Source organism: Halictus rubicundus, chromosome 1 (assembly GCF_050948215.1).
Source record: "Halictus rubicundus isolate RS-2024b chromosome 1, iyHalRubi1_principal, whole genome shotgun sequence".
Lineage (NCBI taxonomy): Eukaryota > Metazoa > Arthropoda > Insecta > Hymenoptera > Halictidae > Halictus > Halictus rubicundus.
In genome coordinates this window covers 11399761-11423457 of record NC_135149.1, presented here as the reverse complement: position 1 = coordinate 11423457, position 23697 = coordinate 11399761, and the positions used below count along the sequence as shown (strand labels likewise).

Below are 23697 nucleotides of genomic sequence, written 5' to 3'. Positions count from 1 at the left end.
CCTTCCGTGGACGGTTCGACCTGTGTACGATTCGTTCCATCCTGGCCTCTTTCGTGTCCTCTTTTCGCCAGCTTGACCGTGACAGTGTCCTCCACGGACCGGGTTCGTGGTAGTAAACGTATTTAGATAGCGTGCCAGCTCTCGCAGTCGATCTAGTCAGTTCTGGTAAGAGACGGACCCAAAAGTAAGTAGTGAATTACGAGCACGTACGATATCGGTACCGAACGATTCACCTCGACTCGATCACAAAGACGCCGATCTCTATCGACCGACGCTCGACACTACCGTTCGAGGAATCTCGAAGCTCAAACGGAGGATTCTACGGAAGCGTGACGCGCGACGAACAAGGAAATACATATAAAGGAATCAATCCGTGTCGTGTTTCACTTTCTCGAACTGCGGATGGGAACGATCGGATCGGGGTTTTCACTCGGGAATCTTGATCGCGAACACACCGATATTGTTCATCTCCCGGATATAGTACATGAAGCGGTTCCGGATGCGTTAAGAAAGTTCGGTGTTCGCGCACGCATTCGCTGCGTTTCGCGCGCGGAAAGGGAAATCGAAGAAATGCCAGAGAGACGACGACTTCAGGCGGCGCGTGCCACGGGGTCTGCCCTTCTAATTCAATTGGGTTAAGGGTACTTAGAGAAGATTAGGAACACTGCTGACACATGCTGCGTGGCGGCCGCGATTCATTCTTTGGACACACCGCGTGACTCCTCGCGTCAGCCTGATCGACCATTCAATAACTTTCGATTATTATCCTTCGACCCTGGCCGGCCTCTCGAGCCACCGAACGCGCGCGGAACTGCTTCTGCTAACTATTGCCACAAAATTCATTGTCTTTCTTTTTTAGCAATACGCAAATCAAAATGTTTCCTTTGCGAGCGGCTTCTTGATTTATAGAATGAACCTACTCCTGATTTTTCTAACGTTATTACGAAAAAACAATAGAATGAAGAGAGACAAATAACTGAAATTGTAAACTTCTTGGTCGAGGCAAAAGAATCGGATGAAGAAACAGGCTAAAATACGCATTTCAATTGACACAAGACACAAATTAATTAGACATTTTCTTCAATGGTCTTCTAAAAGAGAGAAAATATTTAGATGTATCCACCGCGAAAGAACAGAATTTTATTTGAAACTAAAAGAAAGGAATTCATCGTCGATAGCCCCTGTTTGTTCTTAAAGATTTATGAACATGATCTGCGACACGTGTATCATTGTAGCAGCCGGTTCCCACGTGGGATAACTGCGACGCAAATGGGGAGGGGGGGGGGGGGTAAAAATGTGAGCGGATTTTTCTATTTTTCGTACGGCATCGACGATCACGGGAATTTACAGTACCGCGTACGGCTTCATCCTGATCCGGACTAATCCAATTGATCAAGTAAAGTAAAAGAGGAGCGAACGGGCAATTGTTAGTTTCCTATCGACCGGGTGTCCAACGTTTCCCGTCCAATCGCCCAATAAAATTTTCCGCCGGTTTCGGTCCGTCGATCCTGCTTTATCGAATCGACCGCGACGGGTCGAGGTGAACGATTAGTCGAAAACAGAAGGAGGGATAAAGAAAGAGCGATGCGAAAGAGCGACGGACTGGTAATAATGGCGTCACTGCGTGTGTACAGATTCAAATTGAATTTTATTCACGGTCAATTATCTCGGTTTTGTTTCTCAATTTTGTTTTCTGTGTGTATGTGTGTTTTTTCTGTTGTAGGTTCTCGCGAAACAGAAACGGAACGAAAAAGAATTTCATGCTAAAACAATCGTGTCGGAAGCAATTCGCGTTCCGGCCGATCGATAAGAGTCTCGCCATTTTCTCGAATCGGCAACGAGACATTGCATTTTCTTTTTTGTTTTTGTTTCTTTTGCTTTTTCGTGGGGTAAGATTTTTAGTGTCGTTCTTTTCGTTTCTTTCTGTTCAAGACGACGAATTGAAGATTGCGATGTTAATAGCAGATCGAAATGATATCGTATGGCACTGTCGCTTGGCGATTCGTAATTAATATCGGTGTTTCTTGCACACAGTGAGGAGTACAGCCAGCCACATTAATGTTTTTGCGAGAACCGATCGGCGCTCGCAAACAGATCCGAGCGAACCCGCGGAATCGTTCGCCGATAGCACCGAGATAAGAGATTGATTGGCCGAAAAAAGTGGAAGAATAACAGAAGAAACATAAACGTGAAACGGATTCGCTCGTTTTCGCTCGCTCGCGAACTTCGAATTTTTGCGCGCGAGCTCACTGTTTTTCGTTTGCCAATTTTTCCGCCCCTTATCTTCCGTTTACGAGAGGATTCCTCGCTGTGTCTCCGTACCATTAATGTGACCGATCCATACACGTTTCTTTTGTTTTTTTTTTTTTTGTTTTCGAGCACACAGTATTCCCCATATGGGAATTTATTCGCCTCTCCCAGTCACTCCACGATCGCTCTCTGCCACTCAGATTCAAGCGATACAGCCGAAGTCACATAGTCGTTGTCATTTAAAAATCCTTTCACAATGAACACAGGCTCCTCGCAAGACCACACGACTCTGACGCAGCAAACCGAAAAGGAAACGTGAAAAAACACGATTTGAGACAAACTCGAGCCGGCACATCCAGTATGCCGCACCCTCTCCTATTCTACGACTTTTACCAGGCGAACGAGAAAGGAGATCGCCTGGCCATGGTTACGCAGAATAAATTTCATTTTCTAGCAAAATAAAGCTCCGTCGCGAGAATGTTTTTGAGCGTTACAATCTGCTCTAGTTTACAGTAAGTTGGTGGCTCGCTTCTGTAAGGACAGCCACCTCGATCTCGTATCGATAACAAAAATAATCTGTCGAGTGCATCCACAGGCATCTTCTTCGTCGATTATAATATGGTCAAAAGTACCGCAACCACGGGTCATATAATTTATCCAAAATTATCTTGACTCGGTCCAAATAATTCTACGCTTCGAAATCAGCCAATTAATTGCTGGAGCAATTTCTTCTGCGAAATTACTAAAATAATTTTCTTCTATAAAATTGCTGGGAAAAATTTTCTTATAAAATTGCTGGGACAATTTCGTTGACGAAAACTATCATTGTCCATACAACAGAGTCTAAAAACTTGGTACCCGAGACAGCCATATTGGATACTCCGAGGCTTGTCAATCTCTCAGCTGTGCACAAAGTGTACTCGTCATCAAGAAATGACCATTCTTTTCGCTTTAACGAGTGCGCTCGTCGTGCGAGTCATATGAAAAAAATAATTGAGTGTAAATAATAATTAAGTGTTCTCAAATTCTCCTCTTTTGTGTTCTACCTAGTTATTTTTGTCGTAGTTTCAAGAAATCCACAATCTAATGTTTTTTACTTAAATTCATGTTGTCTTACAATATTTTAGAACAAGAACGAAATACGAAAGAACTGGGCTCAACCAGACTGATAAAACGTCTACAAAATTTTGCAACACAACGTAGGTGTAACTTGAACATTGGGCTCCACAGCTGAGAAATTAGTAAAACGATGCTCTGGTCACATTCATAGCAAACCAACATTTTTTCATTATACTTACTACATCAGCTTTTTTGTTTTATTCCAAAGAGAATTTAGAATCGTTCAGGAAAAGAATTTAGTGTCGAAGATCAATGTAATTTGAGGTGGTCCGTTACTTTTGATCATCACTGTATATTCAATTTAGGATTACATATCATCGAACGATACGAGAGTAGGCCTTGGTCGTACATTTCGTTCTTTTTTTTTTTTTTTTTGAATATCCCCATTAGTAGGGCGATTTGATGTGACTATCGATTAGCGGAGGAAAAATTGGAGAGGGTGAGCAAATTACATATTGCAGGCTAAAACAGGACTCCATCATTCAACACTCGTTCATTTATTATGGATTACTTTTTATGGTCTCTTTCTCTCTTGTTTCAGCCCACGTATATATTATAGAATCCGAATTGTTCGCATGCGTTAAATCATAAATCGTTGGTCCGATCGTCGATCGGCAGCACTCGACAGCAACAGCATCAACAGCAGCAGCAGCAACAACATCATCGGCATTCTCTCTCTTTCTCTCTTCGCATCGCCACAGAAAAAATTCAATCTTCTCACACGTTCTTAAAGACCTGCCTTCTCTCGCACTCTTTCTCTCTCCATTCATCACTCTCGCTCTCTATTTTTTTTTGTATTTTTTTTTTGTTCGCTATTAGCTATTTTGTGTTTTCGATTTTTTTTGTTTGTTTGTTTGTTTGCTTTCATCGCTAGTTTTCCTTTTAAATCGCACGGATATAATGCACGGCAATGGCGATCGATCCGCTCGAATAATCGAAGAAAAATATCGAGGATCTCACCATCCATACACACGCACATGTATACACGAGTAGGCGTTCGCGCGGGCATCGATCATCCACGCTTTTTTTTTCTTTTTTATTCTTTCGTCCCATCGCCGTGCAACAGTTTCTCCCTCTGACGCTTTGGAACAACAACAGCTCTACGCGTTGGCCTCGTGTTTCGCGACTCGATCGTTTAAAAAATATTATCGAAAATATTGTCTCGTACGTACAACGGCACCGCGGTCTCCGCGAGAGATATCGGAAGAATGGAGACGCTGCGTGCAAGTCCGGCGGTGTCGCTGAAATCTCTCGAAAAATAACTCGTGATCTGCGCGCGCGGAACTTTATCATTCTTGTCCTTTCACCACTTTGCCTTACTTTAATAACTTTATTGCGAGTGTCTGTTCATTCTCCTGCTCCTCATCCCCCTCCCATAAATTGCTTAAAAGATTTCAGTGACCGCCGCGCGAATTACGATCCCGATCGCGGAACAGCTCTCCGAACTTCAGACCGCGTCACGATACAAAATTTATATAACTTTTTTTTTATTTCCATTCGTTTTGCATCTTTCTCTTCATTTCTTTTTTTTTTTTTATCATTTACTTTTCACTTTACAAATTCCCATCCCGTGAATAGTGACGCCGCGATTCACGACGAATCACGAGCCAACTCCTCGACATCCTTCTCGCAGGCTCTCTCTCTCTTTCTCTTCATGGTTTCACTCTTTTTCTTTCTCTCTCTTCCTCTCTATCTCGCGCGCTCTCGCACACTCGCAGTCATACGTACACGCTTTTTAATTCTCCATTTTAGTCTCTCTCTCTCTCTTTCTTTCTTTTTCGTTCGGTCGCTCGTTCGCACAGCAATCAGTAAATTGAGTTTTTACTTGTTTACAGCGCACATCATCACTGATACAGCGTAATGCACACACCCTTCTTCTTTCTCTCCCTCTCTCTCGCACTTTATCTTAATAATGCTTATAGACTTAATTACGCTCTCACGTACGTTCCCTATTGAAGCATCGCACGCACTCTAGGAGTCTCGACGATGAAAAGGCTAACAACTAATAGTTCGATAAAGTATTATCGTGTATGAGTTTACTTCATCCGCGGAGCGCGGCTCCGGCGATTCTCTGAAAGGTGCGAACACCGTCGTTTCCTGATCCGTGAACTGCGAACTTGATATGTTTCAATAGAAAGCGAATTTTCAAAAACGTCGGCACTCGAACACAATTAACCCCCTGCCGTACAACAATGAGTCTAGACCCGTGATCATCTCAAACGCAAGCTACGAAACATGAACGTCGCTCCTGTCTTTTAGGATAAAATAAAATACTATTCTATCGCAATCAACGTTAACCCTTTGCACTCCATTGGCACCACTGTGGAAACATTCATAATCAGCTACCTGATAGCGATAACAGTAATATTATTTCTTTTTCTATTAGAATGAAGCAAAAACATTTCGAATTTCCTCCGAATAAAATTGTAGGTGCTCAAGAGAGCTCTGCTTGTAACCCTTCAGGGACGAGGATGTCAGTTTGCCTCTGCATAATGTTGCAATAATCCGCTCTATTGACATCGCCTCTGAGGGGTTAACAATTGGGGTTGCTGATGACATCACAAAATGTTTGGAGTGCCGAGGGTTAGGCATTCGAATAACTACAGTGATTTCTCTATATATGTCGTCAAGGCCAGGGTGATAAACGTCACGGAATTATCCCCACTACCGCGGGGTATACCCCGTGAAGCTCGAGAGGTCTCGGAGGCCGAGGAGTGTAAACATAACACGGCTCGGGTATGTCTCCTGGACGATACATGAGGTTGGCAAGACCCGCGCTGTTGGCATATATCGAGAATTCACTGTATTTGGCATACAATAAATACAAACTTACTTCTCTCTTCTGCGATACGAACGAGGATAAGTTCGACTCATTGTACCCGCGAAAATGATCGCACGGCAACGGGTTAAGAGACAAATCACACTCTGGTAGAAAAGGTTAATTCTCTACGTCCGTGAGCAATTTGCTTCTCGATGGAAAAACAGATTTCTCGCTGGTACAGCACAAATCGAGGAATTTGTAGGAAACTTTTGGTCTCTGTCAAAGTCATTCGAGTTCACGGGGACCGTCAGCGAAACGTGCTCGTCCCTACGTTATGGCGCTTCTCTCCGTTTTCATCGTTTAGGAAAGTCTCGATGACCCCGGGCAACGATAAGTGTGCGCGTTAGGCTAGCCCGAGTGCGTGATCGCCACTTGCCACGTTCTCGCCAGTGTGAATAGACAAAAATAATTACCGTAGGAGGAGAGCGAAATTGTCAGGCGCCCGAGATCACGAGGATGATTTCGTCGATCATCGCCGAGGATTCAGAGATCATGCTTTAGAGACCCGCGAGAACCACCGGCAAAAGCCGCGCCGCCTTTCAAGGTAGAACATCGACCCCTCGCACACGAGAGTCTCTCCAAAAGATCACAGTCGCGTATATAATATAATTTTCTTCTCTCTCTCTCTCTCACTCATTCTCTCCTCCTTTTGCAATCTTCTCATTTTTCGCTACTTCACAGCACGACCGGCGTTTCCTAGTTTCCTCGCCTTCAACCTTTCCAGGCCAACACATCTCCCACGACTTCCAACACATTCTTCTTGATCTTTCTCGCTTCGAACCAATTACCTCGAACCTGATAACGCGATTCGCACGTTCGAGAGCACCAGAAACAGGCTCATGCGATTCATCCTACCACTGATTCGTTTTCTTTGCGATGCCGAGAATCGTCAGACGAAATCAATCTTTGTGCTACCTTGCCGAGAGACTTTGGTGTCTAATGTTTAACCCTTGGATGCATGGGACCCTCGAGTCCATTTTGAGTCAGGGTTGCAAATGGTCCAGATCAAATTGTTACCTATTCACGATCAATATCGATCTCAACGAAAGGGGCTGCAAAATGTTTACAAGAAAATTGGTATGTAAGTGTTCGAATGTATCTAGCTATAAAAACCACCAAATACGTCCTTCTGACACTGATAATATAAAACCTCTAAATATTATAAAATAGTCTACACGTAAATTGTAGCAAATTATCCACATATAGCCTCGTTTTAATACTCTTCCACGTCTCTATACTACCATCTCCTACAACCGAAAAATGAGCAGATCATTGTTCAACATTCTCTAACGCAATAAACGAATGAATAGAAACTCTTGAGCAATGAAAATTTAGATCACAGTTTCGAACCAAGTCTACAAGGTTTAAGTTCCCTCTCTTTTCTAATTCGTTGTGCAGTTTATGTCCGATTGTCCCACCGCAGTGAAAGGATTAATCGCAAGATAGAAAAAGGTCTTGTAAACAATATAAAGATCGTCGATACTTGGGGGGGGGGGGGGTCTCTCTCTCGACAGATTTGCGAATCGCGATCACAGGCGAGCGATCGAGTTCTTTAGCAGGTTGCGAAAAAAAACACGCTCACCGCTCTTTTCTTCGTCGTGGTTCTCTTGTTCTCTCTTTCTCTCTCTCCCTTTCACTCTCCTCATTAAATACTCTCTTGCTCTCTCTCTCTCTCTCTCTTTCTTTCTCTCCATCATTCTTCCGTTCCGCACCTCGTTCACCCTTTCTCTCTTTCCCTCAATACTCTCTGCTACGTGGAATGTAAAATAAAAAGGATACTTTTCGCCTCGGCGTTTCATTTTTGTTTTCATTTATTTGTTTTTAAATCTTTTCGGGTTCTTCGTATCTTTATTTTGTTTTCTCTCTTGTGTTTTCGTTTGTTTCATGGGATTCGTGGTTCAGGCCGATTTTCTTCGGCAGGGTTTCAGCGAGGACAGTGACAATGTCTGATCGCGATATTTGTACGAAGCTCTGTTTCACGTGGAGGTTCTTTTTTTTCTTTTCTTTTTGTTTTTTAGTCAGTAAAGTGGAAGACACCGTGTGTGTTTCGTCGGGTAGAGTAATTTTCGAAAGGATCCTCCGCGAACGCAAAGTCGAATACATAGAACGAAAAACGAAAGAAGAACGGCTACAACAACACTGAAACGATACGGCGAATTCGCGCGAAACGGCAAAGAGATCAAGGTTTTTAGGCTCCAGTCTAGCCAGTGGCTCACCGAAAAACGATTTCACCCCCTCTTTCTCTCTCCCCCAACCCCTGTGTTTGTTGTTTGTCAAACGTTTACTTTTTTTTTCTTTATTATCCCTTTAAAAACTAGATCGACTCCCTCCTCCGTTATCCCTTACACGCTAAGTTTGGCAATATCGATCGTTAACAGTAAAAAAATTATATATGTATATATATTTATTTATACTCAGACGTGGAGCAGAGACTTTGTTTTCCATCCTCGATATGTAAAATCGTAAAAAAGATAATCAATTTAATAAAAACTCTTCTCTTTGTTTCTCGTTTCGTTTTGTAGTTCAGTCGAGAGTCCCACAATCAATTCCCTTTCCATCTTTTTTTTTTATTTTATTTTATTTCTGGTTGCCCGTTTATGTCGCGCTACGCCAATGCACGTAAATACTATTATTTTCTATATTATCCCATCGCTGTTCTCGCGTTCGGTTCGAAACACGTTTCGCAACGAAATTTCGTGTTTTTGTTCCTTCGAACCGGCCCCTCGATATTTTCGCGTTCGCCGACAATGGCAACAAATTGCATCTAACCGCGTTTTTCTGCAAGCTCGCGAGCGTGTGTCGATGTGTGAGTGTCGTTTCCGTATATGTTTGTGTGAGTGTTGTCACACGGAACGAGGCGTTCCCCGAAAAACAGAGAAAAACGTAGAAGAATTGAATATCACTACGAAACGATCGAAATCTCGAATGTTCAGTCACAATGTCTGTGTCTGTCTGTATGTGTACACGAGAGTGTGTTTCAGCTGGCAAAAGTATTTGGAATGCATGGCACTACCACAGCCACGTTTCGAGCCACGTGACGCAACGTCGTTTTATATTATTAGAGTGACCGTCCGTCCGGTTAATCTTTCGCGTAAAATGTTGCTAAATATCGCGGCCGTGCGAGACTCGAGCAGAGTCTCGGCCACGGATACATGAGGAACAGAAATTTCTACGTTCCCCGTTCTCGAACGTCTGCGAGACGTCTCGGTATCATTTCTGAGACGTCTTCGGGACACGACAAACCCGTAAAAATGAAAACGAACGTGCCTAAAGGGGTTCTCGCTCGAGACACCTTTTGAAATAACCTAGTCCAGGTCCGAGTCTCGAGTAATTCATCTATCAATTTGATTTTGCACCTCAAACCAATCGTGCTACACGATTACGGACTAGATTATGTCAATTACCTTCATCTGGATTCACGCGATCACCGTGATCGTCCGCAATGTAATACTACTCTGTGAAAAATCGGTCGCCTGATTCTCGATTGTTCGCCGCCCCCTTGCTCAAGAAGCTCGGAAGACCAATTTGTCTCTGATCATGATCCACGAGCACCGATGGGACAGGAAGAGAGAATGCTCAAAAATTGTACGGTGTATCGTCTCGATAATGGCAGTGCGGAAAGTACTCAGCCGACGTTCCTTTTCGTTGGTAACGCTCGTTAAAAAATCGACGATCAACACAGTGACCGCGTGAAATCATTCTCAGTTCGCGCAGGACTATGTGTGTATGATGTGTGTGTGTCGACGGGGGTAGTCGGGGTCTCGATCGTTCAATCGTATTATTTCTTTAGTTTTGTTTTGTCTTTTTAGTTGGATCGTTTCTTTCTTTTTCTTTTCTGGTTTTTTCTCGAACTTTCATCAGGCCGAACGAGGACTTTCGGTACAACTCAATAATTTATGCCAGCAAAATATTAATTTTAATGAATCAACAGCAACGGACATTCACATACGGGTGGGGGTAAAAGTAACATACACGTCATCATACTACAACAGATTCATTTCAATTCTCGCGCAGCACGATCGGACCAGGGGTCACCAAGGTTTCATCGAAGCTTACCGACCATTTATTGCCAGTTACTCGATCATCCCTTTCTCACCCTTACCTCTCTTTCGTTCTCTCTCTCGTTTAGCTCACTCGCTCTTAGTTTCTCTCTCGTACAAACACTCGGTTGCATCGGCATGTACGACAGACAGCATCACTCCGTCAAGCAACTATTTAATTTGCTCTCGCCCATTTTCGAATCACATCTCTCGACAACCATACATGTCGATACACGACCACATTACTTTCCCGTCGATTCCTCCAACGAACAGTTGGCGATCGTTTAAACGAGAAATCGGGGAAAAATTCGGAAACACGCTGTACAACACGTCTGCGAGCTTTAGCTGGCTAGAGTCTCGCGACGGATCAACATAATTTACTCTCCCTCTCTCTTTTTCTCTCACTCTCATCAAACGTTCTTTCATCAGTGACAACGATTCTTTATTTGTACAACATTCTCTCACTATCACTCTATTCTTGTTTACTTCTCTCCCTCTCACGCATACATACAGTTGATGTGTGTTCTCTTTCTCTCTAAAAAAAAAACTGAAAGAACATGGAAAAAGAAACATTCTCCCGTTCAATTGCTCCCACACGCTCATCAACATTATCAGGTTCCGCAGTCTCTCATGGTCTCCCTGTCGCATACTAGTGTCTCATTCTCTCGCGTTCCTCTTCCGTTCAACTCATTCTCTCAATCTCTCTCATTCTCTTTCTCACTGGCCACGATCACCGTCCATCGAGGTCGTCCTTCCCTCAGGTGCAACTTCTCAATCACGCGGGTAGAAGCCTCAGGCTCGTTATCAGGCATACTTGCATCACCGGAACATCTCGGGCAGGCTTCGGCCTTGGCCTTCATTCATCGGCAACATATCCACTTGCACTCCTCATCATCCGTGGTTTTCTTTTTCTCTCTCGGCATCCGGGCAGGCAGACAGGTATTATTCATTATTATTCATTTATCTCTCACTGCATATTATTTTTTTTTTTTGCTTTTTTGAAATCTCGACCAATGGGCTGCGCTCAGGCGCCGGTACTCGGAATACCGTCGCCAGACAGGGACACGTGCAGACTCATCACCGCATCATCGTCATCGCTTCGGAACGCTCACGCACATCCATCAACTCGCATCCGCACCATCCAATCTTGTTGTCTTTGTATTGTGTTTGATAGCTTTCTAGTCAAATCAAATTGCACGACAGTACAACCGTGGGGTGATCTGTAAACAACAAAAGCGAGCCAAATATCAATAACCGTCGCTCACCGGTGCAATTATACTTTTTGATTGTCTTTTTCCGGTTTTAATTCTTATTTCTCTCTCTCTCTCTTTTTATTTTAATAGGCTGGTTTCTGCACGGAGGCCTATCGATTGCAAAGTAGAGGCCACGCGAGACAAATTACTGTAAACCCGCGCACGCCCAAGCCACCCCCCCTCTCTCTGTCTCACTCTACCTCAATCTCGCTCACTTTCTCATTCTCTCTCTCTCTCTCTCTCGTTTGTCTTTGCTGTTCGGAGCTACCTATCACTGATAATCTCGCCCATATGAAAGGACACGCCGCAGAGACGGAAACGATCGTGACACAGAGTTGAAAGGGGCACCGAGAATGGATGAGACGAGCGATTAATCGATCATGAATCGGCACGATTAAAAGATGAGAGTACATTCACCACACATCGTTCACACGAGAAAAAGGCTCGGTAATCGTTTACCAAAAGGCACACATCTTCGATTTCAATGACCTTGAAGTGTGCTACAATGGTCATTATGCTGAGCCAACATCCCTTATACAGTCTAATACCTTATAGAAGTCTATACAACTTTGTACTCTGAGATATTGACACATTTTATTGACATTGAAACATTTAATAAAATCAGTCTTCATTCAGTCAGAGCTTCAGCAACTCTGCCTCACGTTACCTACGAATGGGTCAAATTTGGTATCGCCCTCACACCTGATTGTGAAAAATCGTTATTTAAGTGACAAACGATAGAAACATTTAATCATTAGTCACAAAATACATTTTTTTGATCTCAATACTGTCGGCACAATGTCTAGTGCTAAAGCTTCGAAAAATACAACAGTTATCCAACATACTTTTGTACACATTCTCCTAAACGAAGACCCTGCGGCGCAAGCAATGTGGCTCCGTAAGTTGGCCACTATAGCACACTCCAAGGTTATGGAAATCGACGAGGAGTACCTTTTTATCAACACGAACCAACGGTTCGACGTACAGGAAGGGGAATAATAGAAGAATAGGTCTACTCACCAACTGGACGTGGAGTTGGCAGCATTGTGGAGTTTCCGAACCTCTTTGGATGCCCAGATTGCCAAGGCCTTTGTCTTCTGGTTGCGCGATCGTTTAGCCTTATCTAGTAGGTCGGCGAGCGGTTTGGTCTCTGCGATTGGCAACAGTTTAGCCCCGAAAACGCTCACCAAATCGCCCAGCAGACCCACGGAGGCCGCGATGTTACCTTCCGAATGCTCGCGGTCCTGAGCTATCGACGTGATAAACTGCATGATGAAGGGAACATGCGGTTCAACAAGGGCGACCGACGCGTCCGAGCAGTTGGTCGAGTCGCCTCTGAGACCTTGAACGATACCGGTATAGGCCTCGAGGACGCCCTCTCGGAGCTCGTTCAGGTAGTCAATCATATCGTAGTCGCTTCTGTCGACCGTGGCCTGCGAGGCTTGCGCCAACGTTTGCAGAACAACGTCCAGATATTTCTTGAACTCTGGACCGATGCTGAGAGCGACATCACCGAAGACTGAGAAGATTTGCGGCTTCACGGACCGATGGACCGTGTTGTTGCCGAGGTTTTCCAGCAGCAGAGTCATGATCTCGTCGCAGTAGGGAACCATTTTGGTCTTGAGGGCGCGGCAGATGTCGCCGGTGAGGCCCACGGCGGCGCAGCAAACCTGGTACTCGGCGTGGTTCTTGAGCCCGAGGATGAGGTACGGCTTGAATGGGTCCATGTACTTCAGGAAACCTTCTCCCAACACCTCGACCAAGGTGGACACGGCCATCAAGGCGTCTTCCTGCACGCCCTCAGCTTTACAAGAGTTCGAGTTAAACATGGATAACAACGCCATCATGATAACGTCCGAAATCTGTGGCGCGTCCTCCGGAGTGACCTTGCGGAGCACTGACTGCAGGGTGGCGCAGAGCAGCGACTGGAGATCGTTGTACTGAGCCCGATCCGAATGGGTCTGGATATGCGTTTCCATTTGCAGTACCTGCTGCAACCTCTCCAAGATCACCATTGTCGTCTTCTGCACGGTCACATAACAATCGCGCGGCGAGTTCTTCACCATCTCCATCAGAGCCTCGTACGCGGCCGACCTCAGGTTAGCCTGTGCCCCGTCCGGACGATCCGTGGTCTCCAACAATCTCTGAACGATGTAGTCGAAGTACTGAGACATGCAATACGTGTCCGGTTGTTCTCCGTGTTCCGAACTCTCGGCGGACTCGTAGCTGGCCTCCGCCAGCCCCGTGAACGCCCAGCAAACGTTCGCGGCCACGCGAGGCTCCGCCTTCAAGCCGTTAACCAACGCTTCCAGCAGAGGTTTCAAATACGTCTCGTTAATTGCCGCCTCTGGTATGATCTCGCATATCCGACCGAATGTCCACGCTGCTGTATCTCTAACTGCCACGCTATCGTCGTACATCAGCTCGATCAGCGTCGACATGGCTTGCTCTACCAGCGGTTTCACCGTTCCAGGGTCCAAACCACCCAGGACCGATCCGAAGGCCATCAACGCGGCGTCCCGGTACCTCCAATCGGCGTTCTTTATGTTGTCCTTGACGAATGGAAGAACATGTGGGACGATGGCCTCCTCGCAGCAAGAAGACAATAACATCAAACACACTCCGGCTGCTTTCGAGGGATTCCAATCGTCCTCGTCATCGAACTCTTCTTGCTTGGTTAGTTTCTTCATTAGAACAGGTACCAGGTACTGCAGAGCACCCTTTGCATAATGCCTCGATACTTTGACCGGTGGCCTACCCCCATCGGACGCCTCCCCTTCTTCCATGGATAGATCAACCTCCTCGTCGGACACGTTCGACCAAAACTCAATTCCTTGCAGTGCAACCTCGTCGATATCTGATTTCATAGCTTCCAAGGTAATAGGAAAGAGAGCTGGGCCCATGTAGGGCTCCATGTATTGGTAATATAAAGACATAATTTTTACAAGACACTGTAAAGCAGCTACTTTGATCTGAGTATTCAACGACTGGGTCGCTTCGCATACTACCTCCATGATGAAGTTTCTCTCCCTCTGTAAGGACGAACGACCGAGTTACACGATAAAGCCTGCTGATCTAGAGAAAAGGTATATATTGTATACTAGATTTCGCGAGATACCTACCTCTATCTCGAAATTCCCTTTGGTAAATTCTAAAGAGTTGTAGAGCGCACTTGTTGCGGCCAGGCGAACGTTATGCGAAGTGCTAGACCCCTGCATGCCGTGAATAATTGCTGTGAGAATTTGATTAGACTGAGGTACCAAAACATCGCTTTCTATTTCTTGACATATGTAACCAATCGCCTCTAGCGTTGCCTCCTTCATTATCTCGGTGCTGTTTGGATTCGCGACATTGTTGACTAGTAGCTGAATAATATCACCCCATTGGCCAACTGGTAATTCGGCGACTGCGACGTAGGCGACGCATTGAGCCGCTGAACTTGGCCTGTTGTTCTCTGTCCCAAGTGCTCCCAAAATCTATCGACAAACCAATAAGTAAAATTATCTATGTTTTACATTCTGCGTACAACTAATTTATTCATTCATGACACTATCGGCTTACATTTTTCTTGATAAATTCCCTGATTTCTACAGGAATTGCCAACCAGCGTTGCTGGTACTGGTACTTCAACTGCGGGTCTTTGGACGTAAGTTGATTTTTAAGTTGCAGACCCGCTGCCATACGGGCAACAGGAGTTGCCGCTGCTGTAACCAGTACGGCGCTGAGTTGTTGCATGAACGCATGCTAAAAAAAATGGAAAAGACTGTTGAGAACCATAGCTAACTCGAATCAAGTAGCTCCCATCTAAACTAGACAACTTACGAGATTAGTTTGTGCTGCTTGCTCCAGAAAATTTTGAGCTGCCTCCAGCTCATTTTTGTCTGAAATTGCAAAACAGAAATCATGACATAGCGTATACGATGACTCTATCGATTACCAAGGAAAATCTGAGACTAGCAAAATATGTGAGCATGAAGAAATTGACCCCTAATGTGGATAAGGTAAGAAATATATTCAAGGAGGAAAACAAAAGACGAAGTAGAAAAACTGTAGACATTAGATCCTTGGCCTGCAAGTGTGTACATTTGATTATTTATTACTGGAGTACACGTAGAGTGAAGGAGGCATGTGGATCATTATTCATATATTTTAATATTTAATTAATGCAAGTAAAAAATGGATAGAAGGAGTTGGAATTGAGGTTGTAGTAAAAGGTAGAAAGACAACAAGATACCAGGGCTGAAAAGAAAAGAAAAACGGAGGAAATGATAAACAAAAAAGGCAATAATAAATACATAAATAAAATAAAGTGATAGTAAAAACGAGCGAACGAGCGAATATAAGAACGTACGAGATAAGGTAGTTTACAGATAAGTAAGATCAGGTTATTATAAACTTAGTCGCAATTTCTCGGTCGTACGATCGAAACGAATAAATATATGTATAAATCATCGATGTGAGAGGGTGTAACAGGATAAGACCGAACACGCCGTCGAAATTCACGTGAAGGATAGAGGTTAGAGAGACACGATGCATTGATACCCGCGCCGTGCCAACCGACAACGGGGACGTGCAGTTTCAGTAACCGTCACCGCGGGACAATACTTTTCCCGTCGCGACAAAGCCACCTAGCAACAGCCAAGCGGGGCCGACCACGAGACACGATCCTCTGACAACGATATCCTAAACGAACGACACGATCTAAACGCTGAGAAATAATCGACAGCCCTTCGAAACTAATTAACGCGAATGCGAGCACGGTGGGTCTGCACACCGGACAGAATACAAAAGGGACGCGCACGCGGCTGGACGTTACTTTTTCAGGCAAGGTCGTGCGAACAGGGTGAAGAACGATCGTCGAGCTCGCTGAACGAAAGCACGGTTCGTTGAATCAAACGGAACGTCGTCGGGAAGCCCGGCGGAAACGTTGGGCGAACGAACAGCCTCGATTTCATGATGTCGCCTGGCGGAGGCACACGAATTGATCGAACGGTGCTTACCTGACGAGACGGTCCTCTCGAGGACCTGGATCAGTTGCACCGCCATTGAATCCATCTGCATGATTGCGGCTGTTTCTCGGTGATTACCGTGCTGCTTATCGTGAACACTTATGCCCTGATAGGAAACGTCTCCTCGTCGCGACCGGCGGACAGCCACATGTAGCCACCACCGATTCAACTGGCTCGACGACGTACCCCCCTTCTACCCACTTCCTGCCAGTGCTCGGTTTCTGCTTCCTTCCACAACGTGCCGCGTAGTGATATCCGCGCCCTTTGATTATCTCGCGCCTACTACGCACCGACCCCGACACGACTCGCCTCGAGATTCGCCACCAGGTCCGGACGTCGAGCCGCTAGATGGATTGATACGTCCCACGACGGATACCGCGGGTGACGTCGACCCTGCCAAACCACTGTCACGAGCGTCAAATTTCTCCGACGCGGTCGTCGTATTTTCTCGAGCGCGGACTATTTTCTCGGTGCGCCGTGCGAATCCGCGCTACAACGCATGCGCGGCCAACGCTTGCACCGCCATCTTTACCGCTGACAGCGCCTCCCGCGACTGCGCACTCAGACCAGCCGTTATGCCACCAAATTTGAAACGCTGACGCGCTAGCACGACAAACGCTGCCACGCGATTCGCACTCGCGCGCTTCATTCGCACGCGCCATTTTATTGCTAATCGTGTCTTCGATTTCTTTCTCTCCCTCTCTCTTTCTCCCTCTCTGTAAACAAATTTTTTAGTTAGATTGCAGCTTTTAAGAGGAAAGTATTGTATTTGTTGTTACTATCCTGGGAAAGATGGATTTTTGTTTTTTAGAGACGGTGGAAAGTTCTTTGATTTTTAAGTAATTGTAGACGGCAGAGCCTCTAGTTTGTTTTTATAATAATACAATCTAGAAAAATGTATATTATACAAGATGTAGAAAAAACTTGTCAAATTTTAAAAATCGTTGCTTTTTTTCAAAATTAATTTAGTGGTGCATCTTCTTGTTTATTTTATATTACGATAAATGTTCAACGAAATGGGTATTGTCTTATAGAGAAATGTCTCTCGATAAGGAATTTGATGCATAGAAAATGATTTAGAGTAGGTAAAAAATTTAAAAAGAAAAAGGCAAAGTGCTTATAGGCCGATCTTGCACACAAGCGCAATACAATATGAGCATCTCACAATAAATCGTATCAAGAAATTGATTTCAACACAATTCGAGTCTAATATAGTCGAGAGTGAATAAAATTTTGTACTTTACAGCTTATAGGAAAAGAAACGACATGTGTTTTTATTTTTTAAGAATTACAAAAAGATTGAAGCCTTGCAAGTTTCCTCGCACACTGCGATCTCTTCTGGTATTTACGAATTGATATATAGCTGTAAAAAAAATTAATTTGACGGCAACTGCAGCCCAGCTTAGTCGAAACCAAACGAAAATGAGTACTTCATGGCTCGGGACGATTCGGGTATGTTGGCTTAGAAAATAGAGCTGCCACGTATAAGCCACGAGATGTACACGTTCGAGAACTGGTATGGAGCACCAGGTGCGTCTTATGCAAACTGGCTGTGCCCCTGACAACCGTCGTATTCCCTCGAGACTATTGACAATCCTCCCGAATACTTGTCCCGTCTGTGAACGAGCCACAGAAAAAAAAGGGGTTACAATGTCTGGCGATCTTGAGACGCTGCTGGAAGCAAAAAAGAATCGCAACGTCAAGGTTATTTTAATAGATTTAATGAAACGATATACAGAATACATTTGCTTTCGTAATGCATCGCAACGCATCGTCCGCGTGCCTTACCATCTATATCACATATCAATTTCTTTTATTTATAAAATATAATGGTCATAATGTTTTTTCGCACGTCATCCCATTTGAACTGCTTCCTTGTTCACATATCGAAAGTATATATATATATATAATATATATATAATATATTCATTTACTTCTTTTATATTAAACATTATATTTATATATTTATAATTATGTATATGTATATATATATAATATATTATATTTCATTATATTATATTATATTCAAGCGAGAGGGAACAGTGTGTGTGTGTAATTTTTATGGCTCGTCGCAGAATTACACCGAATCGGGCCGCGGAAAGAAGGTTTCGTGATCACGTGTGCGCACATTGTGAGGAGAAAATAGATTTTTACAGTAATCGGAAACATTGTTGATCATATCGACGGTCGTAGGGATGAAAGCCATTATTTACCATTTTTAGCTACTTCATTTCCTTTTCCGTTTATTTTATTATCGTCGCAGTGAACGATTGCAACGAGAACACACAGCGAGAAAGAGAGAGAGAGAGAGAGAGAAAGATTGATCGATGAGAGATTGATCTCGAACCTCACCTCCTTTTCAGTAGTACGGCCGTCAATATCGACGATCGATTCGTCATCGATTCGCTCGCTGTTTCGATCGTTTCGCAAATTCATCCCCTTCCGCTGACTTCCGCGAACGATCGCGTCGATGCATCGAAAGGGGAATGGATCAAAAGGATCGATGGATCGTCGGAATCTTGCGCCATAATATACAAATTTCTATAAACGGTACTTTCGGTGCAACATCTACCGTTTCCGGTGTGCGGGTGCTTGTGATTTTTGTGCATTCGTCGGTACGCCGTCTCCGCAGGATCGATCGATTGATCGCAAGAAATCTCCGTGCGAAAACCGACAACCTGCCGCATTTCGTTCGTGTTCTACCACGAAATGCCTCTCCGTTTTCCATCTACACAATAAATCTGATCACGGGATGGTGGAAACGATGGAAACGATACAAACGGGAACCTTTCCCTCTCTCTCTCTCCTCTCCTCCATCACTTTTGTGTTTGTATCACCTCGGACAAGAGAGAAACGATAGTCGAACACGGTTCGATAACGCTACCCTAATCAATGGACGGAAAGGGGAACGGCTATCGATCTCGATCTCCCTATCACAAGAATCTCACGCGAAGATAAGTGTGCGGCCGTACGGATCGGAGAGAAACGGAGTTCTTTTTTTTTCTTTCTTTCTTTATTCAAACGAAACACGGTAAAAAAAAGCGTGATCTCATCCGTTGATTGAACATTTATTGTTACATCGAGGGAAGAGGATAGTACACCTAACGGAATTGGCCGTTCGTTCGTTACAGCGATGACAATTAATTATTAACAACAGTGTGCTCGGACGATCTCGCTCCTCGTCGAGACAGATCCCTAAACACGATCATCTTTTTTTCTCGTTCGTCTCTAACCCTTCTCGCTTTGTCTTTTGTATCATCTCGTTTCTTTTTCTTTCTTCTCGTAATTTTTTTTCTTCTTTTTTTTTAGAAATTACACGTCGTAAAAAATAATACATCGCTTTAATTGAAGCGTCGAGTGCGGTACAGACGCAGCGGAAACCGGAACACGTTCACCACGAATCGATTGTTTCCGCTCCAATAGGGGACTGGAAACGGTCGCAAGGGCGTCCTCGAAATTTTCTTAAGTAATAGGAACGAAAACACCATTTCCCTTTGCCCGCCGCCGCGCCGGTGGAGGGCAAGAACCCGAGAAGCCCTCGAGACCATTAAGCGCTCCTTAATCGCAATTAGCCTAATAGCACCGTTTTTACTTGACAGATTCGCGACGTCGCTGAATCTCTGCCGGACTCGACGCAATCTACACGCACAGCCAACGATTGGTCCGTTCTCGATGAAACCATCTTCGAAGAACAGTCGATCCGAAGTTGATGCTCATTAATCGGAGAGACATCGGACCAGTCGCTTCAGCGTAGCGTGACCCTAATTTTCGACCGGGAGGAACGCTACGGCGGGCGTCCGTCGCGGACTTTCTTGTACCTTGCTTTCTTGCCGGGCATTTTGCTCGTGCTCTACGAACACCTGCGATCTCGTATCCATCCGCAAACGTCTCTTACACACCTGTCTGTGGCTCATTTACACGGAGGAAAGTGCTTTCATCCTGACCAAATTAGATCTTCCTTTAACACTTTAAGATTCGAATCATTTGTATCGATCCTGCGTTTGTTTCCCTTGTGTAGATATGAAAAATGCTTTGATACAACAATACTAATCTTTTTCATGCCAATAAGACTGAGGAACGAAGAAGCGTCCAATGAAAACGAATTGTTCGACCAACAAAACTGTTTCTACGTTAACCACAGCTAACCACAGTTAACCGAAAAAAAAATTAAATTTCGTGCGTGGACATCTTGTAAATAAATTGCAGTGCAAGCGGTCAAGTCCAATTACGAACGAAATCTGTTTTATTCAATTTTGGCAGAAAAATATAAATTCTTTCAAATTCGAAGTCGAAAGATCATGAATCATTTACTAGAAACTGAAAACTCCCAGATTTGAAGTGTTCGTTTCCTCGGACCGACATAATCGAATTCGCATTCGTCCTCGGATAAGCGCAGCTCTATCCCCCGTGTATTTTTTTTTTTTTTTTTCATGACGAGAGATCGCTGGTTGCATAGGGAGGCTGGCGAAGAAGAATTACAAAAACCTCATCGAACGAACAGTATAAAACAAATCGGTATTTTTCCAAAGGAACCATATGTTACAAAAATTTTTGCGTGCACGCGGAGATCGAAGGACAGAGTTCCTCACGAAGCGTCGAACATTTTGCGGATATCGCACGGCGTTTTAGAGGTTTATAACGTATACACACGTAATTACTGTAATATTACCTATTGTGCACGTACATGCAATATTTCAACGTGTTACGCGCCCGATTCCGTGAAACCTGTATCTGTTTCTGCTTCTGATTGACTCTTGGGTGCACTCTAGTGGTAATCTTGTATAACGTTGTATGTATATCGGTTGGATCGGTTTAGCTGTACATAGACAGAGGAAAGTGTTATTGCCGAAGAGTTCGCGGTGGGTCGTTTGCGAATACGCTTTTCCGGACTCGAGCCGAACGACGACCAATTGATAAGAGGGCCTCCGTTCGTCGACGAGCTAGACGACAAGGTTACGATACATTCTCCAGTCTCCCCTGGATCCTCTGGATCGCGCGTCGATCTTTCTGCTCGTTCCCCGATGTCGCCTCTCGTCTCGATCCTCGGTCGACGTCCACATTTTGTGTAGGCTGAGACTGCGGCGAGTAGAGTGCTTAAACGTTGACGGTGATCCTTACGCGTAGCGGACAATGGTAACACAAGGTGCTGGTAAGAAGGTAGCGGATGGTAACAGTGGTAGCAGCGGTAGTAATCGCCGTAAGATCGTGTGTAGTTTAACGCCTAGCGCTTTGAGTAGTAGTAAGTAATAACAGTAGTAAGTAGTAAGTAATAGTATAAGTAGCAGCGGCGCGGTATACGTATAAATAGGACTCTCTACGTTAGTTTGATTAAAAATAAATGTCATAACGTAATAGGTAACTTTATGCCGGACCTGTACGAGCCGGCCCGCCAGGCGACTACGACAATGGCCGCCCTGCGTTACGGCAACCTTATCGACATCGTCGTCGGCGGGCCGGTTGGTTTGGGATCCCGTTTCATTCTTCTTCATCTCGCCCTTAGCTGTCTAAAATCACATTAACGCAAGAGTAGTGGTAATCGGGCCGAGCGGTCTCGGCCGCCGTGACACGGAAGACACTCGCACGTTTCCAATGACGCTAAATCCACAATCGACACTTTAGGGGATGATGATTCTGGACACATGTTTTCATCGATCGTGGCTACACACAGACGTCTACGGGAAACGGAGGTAGGTGGGGTAGGGGGATGTCTTCGACAGTGTTCATTAGCATCATCGCGACGTACGAGTGTGATTACGATCACGCGCCTACGTCTAAACTGTCAACACGGAAGAGCAAAATCCGGGGGATTCATCAGTGGGGTTGGAGGGAGAATAGGGGGAGTCCAGCTGCGACGTTCCACGTCTGCTCTTCCGTCGTTGCGCTTGATATGTTGCGAGTCGTCAATGTGTTTGCTCTTCACTCCTCCACGACTTGTGTGTGTGTGTGTGTGTGTGTGTGTTTTTAAGTACGTTTAAATACACCGAAGAGAGAGGAGGATCGATGCTCGCCGATGCGACGGACTGTCGAGACGGAAGGACGTCGACGACGGGAGAGGCGTGGGCGTTCGTTGGCGGCGGCGACGTATACAAAGTAGGTAGAAAAGTGATAAAAATTCGTGTATATATTTTTCCTCATCGTTTCCTTTTGTGCACGCTTGCGAGAAATAGACGAACACGCCGACCCCGAACACCCACCGCGCCTCTCAACCGTCTAGACCCTAGGTCCTGGAACGATGACGAAGCCTTCTCTCTGCCTTCGCCTCTGTTTCCCCGTCGTTCCCTGAACCCCCGAAGAGTCCTCCGCCAGGACGGTCCGCGTGATCAGCTCTATAGTAAAAGAATAGCTGTTGCATCGTGTTAAAAGTAACCGCAGCAGTTAAGAGTAGTAGTAACGATAGTTTCGGGCAACTCGTCCTTTGGACACGCACATGTCCCTCGCCCTTTTGAGACATACACATATGTACACACGCACAGGGAACTTTCAAATAGTTAACCTTCGCCTAACTCATCCATTCGAACGTCCAATTACACGTTGGGAGCGTTGTCGCAGAGGATTGGGTGCACCTGATTCGATGAACAGGATCGAACCCTCGTTGAGAACCGTTCGAGGACACACGCATAGAACATAGTAAAAGCTACGTGGTACGTATAGAGCTAGGAAAACTGAATGGTGTTCTGTGCGTCTGTCTGTCTGTCTGTCTGTCTATGTGATGTACCCGTGTTTTCTCGTGTATCTGTGTATATAACCGCACGGGGTCAGCCTCGAGAGAGAAAAGAGAGAGAGAGAGAGAGAAAGAGAGTGTGTATGTGTGTGAATTTTTCTACGCGTTGATAGCCCTAGTCTAGGTCCAGAAGGCGAGTTAGAACGGCAGACTACCGACGAACATCTTCTGGATCAGCGGCGGCGCCGGGACCAGGTCCAACAGCTTCAGATAGAATATGTGCTGAAGACCTTGAACCGACAGACTCCTCAGCTCCGGTAGCTTGCCCAGTAGTCGGGAGAGATAGTGCGCCTTCTTCTGTGCCTCGGAATTGTAGGTCACGTGGTCCCGCAGGGAGGAGATGATCTTCATCTGCAGCTGCTCCATGCGGTGAGGCTCTTTCAGGCCGTACCTTTCTGCAAAGCCAAAGAGGACACGCATGATTTTTCTCGGTCGTCCATTTTATCCGTATCTTTGTAGGGTTTTATCTGTTCAGAAAGTATTA

General features: G+C 45.0%; 2 protein-coding genes across 8 annotated transcripts in view; both read right to left on the bottom strand.

The window, feature by feature from the left end:
- Positions 1 to 27: 27 nt before the first annotated feature.
- Positions 28 to 17184, bottom strand: Fs(2)ket (Importin subunit beta Fs(2)Ket). Of its 3 annotated transcripts, none has more exons than XM_076787477.1 (6): positions 16484 to 17183; positions 15306 to 15364; positions 15045 to 15227; positions 14606 to 14959; positions 12504 to 14515; positions 28 to 162 (listed from the first exon to the last, which is right to left on the bottom strand). In XM_076787477.1, coding segments are annotated over exons 1-6 (2670 nt in total). In that variant the 5' UTR covers positions 16545 to 17183; the 3' UTR covers positions 28 to 161. The 3 variants fall into 3 exon arrangements, with proteins under 3 accessions (XP_076643592.1, XP_076643586.1, XP_076643580.1); XM_076787471.1 differs by lacking the exon at positions 28 to 162 and adding an exon at positions 4265 to 11450 and having other exon boundaries at positions 16484 to 17181; XM_076787465.1 differs by lacking the exon at positions 28 to 162 and having other exon boundaries at positions 12500 to 14515; positions 16484 to 17184.
- Positions 17185 to 19718: 2534 nt separating this feature from the next.
- The window catches only part of Hr38 (Hormone receptor-like in 38), a 72551-nt gene continuing 68572 nt past the window's right edge, over positions 19719 to 23697 (bottom strand). For all 5 annotated transcript variants that reach the window (XM_076787502.1, XM_076787487.1, XM_076787493.1 and 2 more), the window contains exon 8: positions 19719 to 23608. In XM_076787502.1, the coding sequence (XP_076643617.1) occupies positions 23352 to 23608 (257 nt within the window). In that variant the 3' untranslated portion in view covers positions 19719 to 23351. The remainder of the gene's footprint in view (positions 23609 to 23697) is intronic.